The following is a 6,599-nucleotide window of genomic DNA, read 5'->3' as shown; positions in this document are numbered from 1 at the left end:
TTAAAAAAAAAAAACTAATGATGTAATGTATGGTGATTAACATAACAATAAAAAATTTAGAAATTTTTAAAAAACAACAACAACAATAACAACAAAAATAAAAATAGAGCTACCCTATGACCCAGCAATTGCACTACTAGGTATTTACCCTGAAGATACAGATGTAGTGAAAAGAAGGGGCACATACACCCCAATGTTCATAGCAGCAATGTCCACAATAGCCAAACTGTGGAAGGAGCCGAGATGTACTTCGACAGATGAATGGATAAAGACATGGTTCATATATACAATGGAATATTACTCAGCCATCAGAAAGGATGAATACCTACCATTTGCATCCACAGGGATGGAGCTGGAGGGGATTATGCTGAGTGAAATAAGTCAAGCAGAGAAAGACAATTATCATATGGTTTTACTCATGTGGAATATAAGGAATAGCTCTGAGAACCAAAAGGGAAGGGAGGGAAAACTGAAGGGGAAGATATCAGAGAGGGAGACAAACCGTGACAGACTCTGGACTCCGAGAAACAAACTGAGGGTTACAGAAGGGAGGGGGTGGGGAGATGGGGTAACTGGGTGATGGGTATTAAGGAGGGCACATGATCTGATGAGCACTGGGTGTTATATGCAACTAATGAATCGTTGAGCACTACATCAAAAACTAATGATGTACTATATGTTGGCTAATTGAACATGATAATTTAAAAAAAAAGACAATGAGATACCACCTTACACCAGTTAAAATGGCCAAAATTAACATGAGAGGGAACAACAAATGTTCGCAAGGATGTGGAGAAAGGGGAACCCTCCTACACTGTTGGTGGGAATGCAAGCTGGTACAGCCACTCTGGAAAACAGTAGGAGGTTCCTCAAGACATTAAAAATAGAGCTACTTATGACCCAGCAATTGCACTACTGGGTATTTACCCCAAAGATACAGATGTGGTGAAAAGAAGGGGCACCTGCACCCCAATGTTCATAGCAGCAATGTCCACAATAGCCAAACTGTGGAAGGAGCCGAGATGTCCCTCAAAAGATGAATGGATAAAGAAGATGTGGTCCATATATACTATGGAATACTACTCAGCCATCAGAAAGGATGAATACCTACCATTTGCATCCACAGGGATGGAACTGGAGGGGGTTATGCTAAGTTCAAGTCAAGCAGAGAAAGACAATATAAGGAATAGCACAGAAGACCATAGCGGAAGGGAGGGAAAACTGGGAAGAAATCAGAGAGGGAGACAAACCATGAAAGACTCTGGACTCCAGGAAACAAATTGAGGGTTTCAGAAGGGAGGGGAGTGGGGGATGGGGGAAATGGGTGATGGGCATTAAGGACCCAGCACTGGGTGTAATTCGCAACTAATGAATCACTGAACATATTACAATCTAATGATGTTACTATACATTGGCTAATTGAATTTAAATTAAAAAGAAAGCAAATGTGAACATCCAGCAGTCTTCTAATGTGAGAGACTTCCAACGATGCAATATGTACAAAGATCAATATTCTCACTACCCTGTTTATTTTGGGAAATAGTTATTTTTCACAAAACAATTTTTTGTTAACATGCAATGGTTTAATAATATCATTCAAATGAGCTCATGAAAAAATTTTAAAACCTCTTTTATTCCTAGTATGGTAAATATTGATACCACTCAGTGCAGGAAAAGAGGGGTTAGGACAAAGTCACAAATCCCTGGGCCCGTCTCTCAGCGTCCCCGCGCGAGGGCGGTGTCTTGGGCGGGAAAGCCCAGGGTTAGGGAGTCCGCATCTCCCCTGGTTTCACTTCTCCCTCTCACAACCTCTGTCAGGTCCTCCTGCCTGGATCCTCATAATGCGACCCCAGTTCGCACTCCCATTGCGTGTCGGGGTTCCAGAGAAGCCAATCAGCGTTCCGGGTGTTTTCACCGGCCGCGGGGTGACTCAGCTTCTCTCCGGAACAGGTAGTTGCCAGCCATGCGTCCCCCAACCCTCCTCCTGCTGCTGCTGTCCGGGGCCCTGGCCATGACCGAGACCTGGGCGGGTGAGAGCGGGAGAAACCGCCTCAGCGTGGGAGGCGGGAGGGGGCTGCCGGACCCAAGCGCTGCTCCGCTCCGCCGCCTGGCACTCGGAGCCCTCACCTCCGCCCCACCCACACCTTGGTCCCGACTCTTCTCCGACCCACTGCCCCTTTTCCGTCGCACGAACCCCTCACCCCCTGCCCTCCCGGCCGCCTCCCCCTGGGCCCCGGCCCCGCGCGGGAGGAGGGTCGCGCGGGGTCTCAGCCCCTCCGCGCCCGCAGGCTCCCACTCCCTGAGGTATTTGGTCACTGTCGTGTCCCGGCCCGGCCGCGGGGAGCCCCGGTACGTGGAAGTCGGCTACGTGGACGACGTGCAGTTCGCGCGGTTCGACAGCAACGCGGCGAGTCCGAGGATGGAGCGGCGGGCGCGGTGGGTGGAGCAGGAGGGGCCGGAGTACTGGGACCGGGAGACGCGGGAGTCCAGGACGTGCACACAGATTCTCCGAGGGAATCTGAACGAAGTGCGCGGCTACTACAACCAGAGCGAGGCCGGTGAGCGACGCGGGCAGGGGACAGATCACGATCCCCATCCCCACGGCCGGCCAGGGTCGCCCCAAGTCTCCGTGTCCCAGCGACACCCCGAGGCTGCGGGACACCGCCGTCCCCCGAACGGGGAAGAACCCTTGGGGAGTCTACTCGGTTTGGTTTTCAGTTTAGGCTTTAATGACGATAGGTCGTGGTGGGCCGGGGCCAGGGTCTCATACCTTCCAGAGAATGTACGGCTGCGACGTGGGGCCTGATGGGCGCTTCCTGCGCGGGTACCTTCGTGATGCCTACGACGGCGCGGATTACATCGCCCTGAACGAGGACCTGCGCTCCTGGACCGCGGCGGACACGGCGGCGCAGATCACCCGGCGCAAGTGGGAGGCGGCCGGTGAGGCAGAGCAGCACAGGAACTACCTGGAGGGCACCTGCGTGGAGTGGCTCGGCAGGTACCTGGAGAACGGGAAGGAGACGCTGCAGCGCACAGGTACCAGGGGCCGCGGGGCCTCCCCGATCTCCCCTCCGCTGGGGCTGGCTTCCCACCAGGAAGGGAAAATGGACTCCGTGTCAGAACACCGCCCCTCCCACGGGTGGGGAGACGGAGATCCGCCCGGGTGTTCCTGTTCCTACTAGAGAGGGCCTCACCCGGAGGGCCGCTTCTCGCTAAAGGACAATCCAGTCTCTCCCCAGAGGCAGGTGGAGACCATCCCTGAAATAATCCATCAGCGGTCCCTCCATCCTGGCAATCACCTTGTAAACCATGACTTTCCCTCTCAAGGCCTTGTTCTCCATCTGAGAACATCCTTGGAGATCTGACTCCCGGTTTTCTGAGTCACTGACACTCCACCGCAGTCAGGACCATTAGTGTGTTCCCCACTCTAGACCTGCACTCTCCTGTCCTGGGATCTCTCACTGCTTCTAAAACATTATTCCAGATCCCTGAGTCTAGGCTGTTGTCAGGGTTTTGTGCTTTTCCCTTCTAAACCATTTGTCCTTTCCATCCTCAGGATGTTCACGAGTGCTGCTTATAGTGACCCATGAAGGTAACCCAAAGTGTGGACTTTCTGATTCTTCTTCCTCAGAACCCCCCAACACACACGTGACCCGCCACCCCATCTCTGACCATGATGTCACCCTGAGGTGCTGGGCCCTGGGCTTCTACCCTGCGGAGATCACCCTAACGTGGCAGCATGATGGGGAGGACCTGACCCAAGACATAGAACTTGTGGAGACCAGGCCTGCAGGAGATGGGACCTTCCAGAAGTGGGCGGCTGTGGTGGTGCCTCCTGGATAGGAGCAGAGATACACGTGCCATGTGCAGCATGAGGGGCTGCCCGAGCCCATCACCTTGAGATGGGGTAAGGAGGGGTTTGGGGTGGAGCCTCTTTGCAGAGAAAGTAGCTCTTCTGCAAAACATCTGCGAGGTTATGACTCAAGCCTGAGGTCTGAGCCCCTCACCTTCCCCCTTCCTAGAGCTGCCACCTGAGCCCACCATCCCCATCATGGGCACCATTGCTGGCCTGGTTCTCCTTGTGGTCACTGGAGCTGTGGTGGTGGGAGCTTTGATGTGGAGGAAGAAACACTAAGGTAGGGAAGGGAGTGGGAGGGGAATTTGAGTTTTCTCATCCCACTGAGAGGTTTCAAGCCCCAGGTAGACGTTTGTCCTGCCTTGTTAATGAGAAGTACCATCCACATACCTGTGCTTGCCCACTCTGGAGCCAGTTGCTAACATTAACTCTTTAGTAGACTTGTGCAAATGAAGGACAAATTTTTTACCTTTATATTTTGTTGTTGGGGACCTGATCCCCAGCAGTTGAAGGTCAGGGGCAATTCCCTGATGTAGACAGACCTCCAGAAGACAGTTGGTCCAGTGCCCCTACATCCTTTCTTCGTGTTTTTCTGATACAGCCATGAGTCTTCAGTTAACAGTTCTGGAAACTTGATTTTGGTACAGGTCTAGGGTATTCCTCTGGATACCATGACCAGCCTTCTCCCTGGCCTCTGACATGATGTTTTCTTCCCACAGTGTTAAAGGAGGGAGCTACTCACAGCAGACTGAAAGTAAGTATGGAGGGAGTGATCCCTGAGACCCTGGGATAGTGTAGACAGGACCCCATGGGGAGCTCACCCACCCCATAGCTCCTCCTCTAGTCTCCTCTCCGGTGGGCTCTGACCATGTCCTGTTTGTTCTCCCCTAGGTGATGACAGTGCCCTGCGCTCTGATGTGTCTTTCATGGCTCCTAAATGTGAGACCCTGGAGGGCCTGGGTTATGAGGATTGTTTGAATGGGACAGTATAGCATTTAGTGGGCTGTGGAGATGTCAACATTTACATGATTGACCTGAATTTGTTCATGATTATTTTCTTTCACAGCGTGAACCAGTTGCCTTGTGGGGGACTGAGTGATGCAAGATTTGTTCACACTCCCACTTTTTTTTTTTATCTATTTATTCGACAGAGTGAGAGAGTACTAGCAAAGGGAGCAGTAGAGGGAGAGGAAGAAGCAGGCTTCCCGCTGAGCAGGGAGCCTGACGCGTGGCTTGATCCCAGGACCCTGAGATCATGACCTGAGCCAAAGACAGACGCTTAACCCAGGTGCCCCACACTCCCGCTTTTTTTTTTACATCAAGAGCCCAGGACGTCTCTATCTGCTAATGGTGTCTGAATGTGTCTGTGTTCCTATTAGCATAATGTGAGCAGGTGGGGAAACTGGCCCACCCCTACCCATCATTACCTCTCCCCAAACTGACCTGTGCTCTCTTCCCTGATCTGCTTTCCTGTTCCAGCAGAGATGGGACTGGGTCATCTCCATCCCTGTCTTTACTTCATGTTTGACTGAGAAGTAATATTTTACTTCTCTACTGAAAATCTGGATATGAATTTGTTTTCTATTCTTGTCATATAGGACTAAGGTGGTAATAAAGGTAGTAAAGGAGAAGACTCCTAAAGTTGAGATGGGAAATAAATGGAAGCGGAGAACCTTCCAGAAGCTGTCTGATTGCTGTGCTGTCTGTTGTAGGTGGGGCAGGAGAGGCTGTGAGTAGCCAACTGTGGTCAGAACTGTGCCGGGTTAGTACTCAGTGCACTGTGGGCTTTAACATAGTCACTCCTCAGCTGAGTCATCTTTGCTATTCCCTGGTCCCTTCAGTGGAAACTTGTTCCACCAGGACCTGTGATCACAGGGACTCAGACATCACCTGTCTCTAGGACCATGGGCATCAAGAGCTTCCTTAACCAGGTCAGCCTAGGCTCCAGCTTGGATCAGGCCCTCAGCCCCCAACTTTCGGGTGGTTTATATAGAGAATTAGGCCTATGCTTATTCTTGTGTATGAGTTCTGGTCTCATGTTCCTCTGGTGTCCCCCAGTCTGTGACCACCACAGGGGTCCTATAGCCTCTCCTTGTTCCCACAAGGCCCAGTGAGCCCCTGCACACAGGATTCCTGTGGTAGCGCAAGATGAATTTTTTCAGACCCATCTCTTCTCCTTCTACAGCTGTTCTGGATCATTCTTTCCATCCTTCCCCCATCTTTTTTAAAAAGCAGATTCTGGAGTTAGAGACAGGATCTGATCGTTTCTCATCCGTATTAAATATCAGTTTGTCTTCTCTGCTCACTTACCTGCCCCCCTGACCTTAGATCTAGTGATCCTCGTTCTGGTTCCAATCCTAATTCGTAGAGTTATAAAGCAGTGTGTAATTTGAATTCACATTTGTCTGGAAAATATGACCCATAAGCCTACGTACAACTTTTCTGAATGGAGAACTGTTAATTGTTTCCTGTGCTGTGCAGGAGGGATGGTGTGGAATAGAGGCAATGGGGGTGGAGCAGGGAGACCAGCAATGGGGAGAAAAGTGGTAGCTGCCACGAACAGCTGTAGCCTGAAGCTCATCTAGAAGAGAGAGGTGCTCTATGCAGATCATTCATTCAACTGGTAATTGTCAGATACAGGAACAGTATTTTAGCATCTACGACACCTCAAGTGAAAAACAGGCAAAATTTGCCTACCTTGTGGGGCATATGTTCTGGAGTGAGGGGCAGACTGTATGCTAGT

At 51.1% G+C, this 6,599-nt stretch overlaps 1 protein-coding gene across 1 annotated transcript; it reads left to right on the top strand.

Annotated features, from left to right (window-relative positions):
- Positions 1–1,886: 1,886 nt before the first annotated feature.
- On the top strand, positions 1,887–5,542 carry LOC118523053 (patr class I histocompatibility antigen, A-2 alpha chain-like). Its single transcript, XM_036072466.2, has 7 exons — positions 1,887–2,030; positions 2,289–2,558; positions 2,761–3,036; positions 3,632–3,907; positions 4,023–4,136; positions 4,576–4,610; positions 5,008–5,542. The coding sequence occupies exons 1-4, from the start codon at positions 1,964–1,966 to the stop codon at positions 3,841–3,843; spliced, it is 825 nt and encodes a 274-aa protein (XP_035928359.1). The 5' UTR covers positions 1,887–1,963; the 3' UTR covers positions 3,844–3,907; positions 4,023–4,136; positions 4,576–4,610; positions 5,008–5,542.
- Positions 5,543–6,599: the final 1,057 nt, after the last annotated feature.

Source organism: Halichoerus grypus, chromosome 9 (assembly GCF_964656455.1).
Source record: "Halichoerus grypus chromosome 9, mHalGry1.hap1.1, whole genome shotgun sequence".
NCBI lineage: Eukaryota > Metazoa > Chordata > Mammalia > Carnivora > Phocidae > Halichoerus > Halichoerus grypus.
This window is presented reverse-complemented; position numbering and strand designations above follow the sequence as displayed.

Bases quoted from the DNA above. Each gene is read 5' to 3' on its own strand.
- LOC118523053 (XM_036072466.2), top strand. From the start codon at position 1,964: ATGCGTCCCCCAACCCTCCTCCTGCTGCTGCTGTCCGGGGCCCTGGCC. The intron at 2,031-2,288 runs GTGAGAGCGGGA...CCGCGCCCGCAG, and splicing joins CATGACCGAGACCTGGGCGG to GCTCCCACTCCCTGAGGTAT. The intron at 2,559-2,760 runs GTGAGCGACGCG...GGCCGGGGCCAG, and splicing joins CTACAACCAGAGCGAGGCCG to GGTCTCATACCTTCCAGAGA.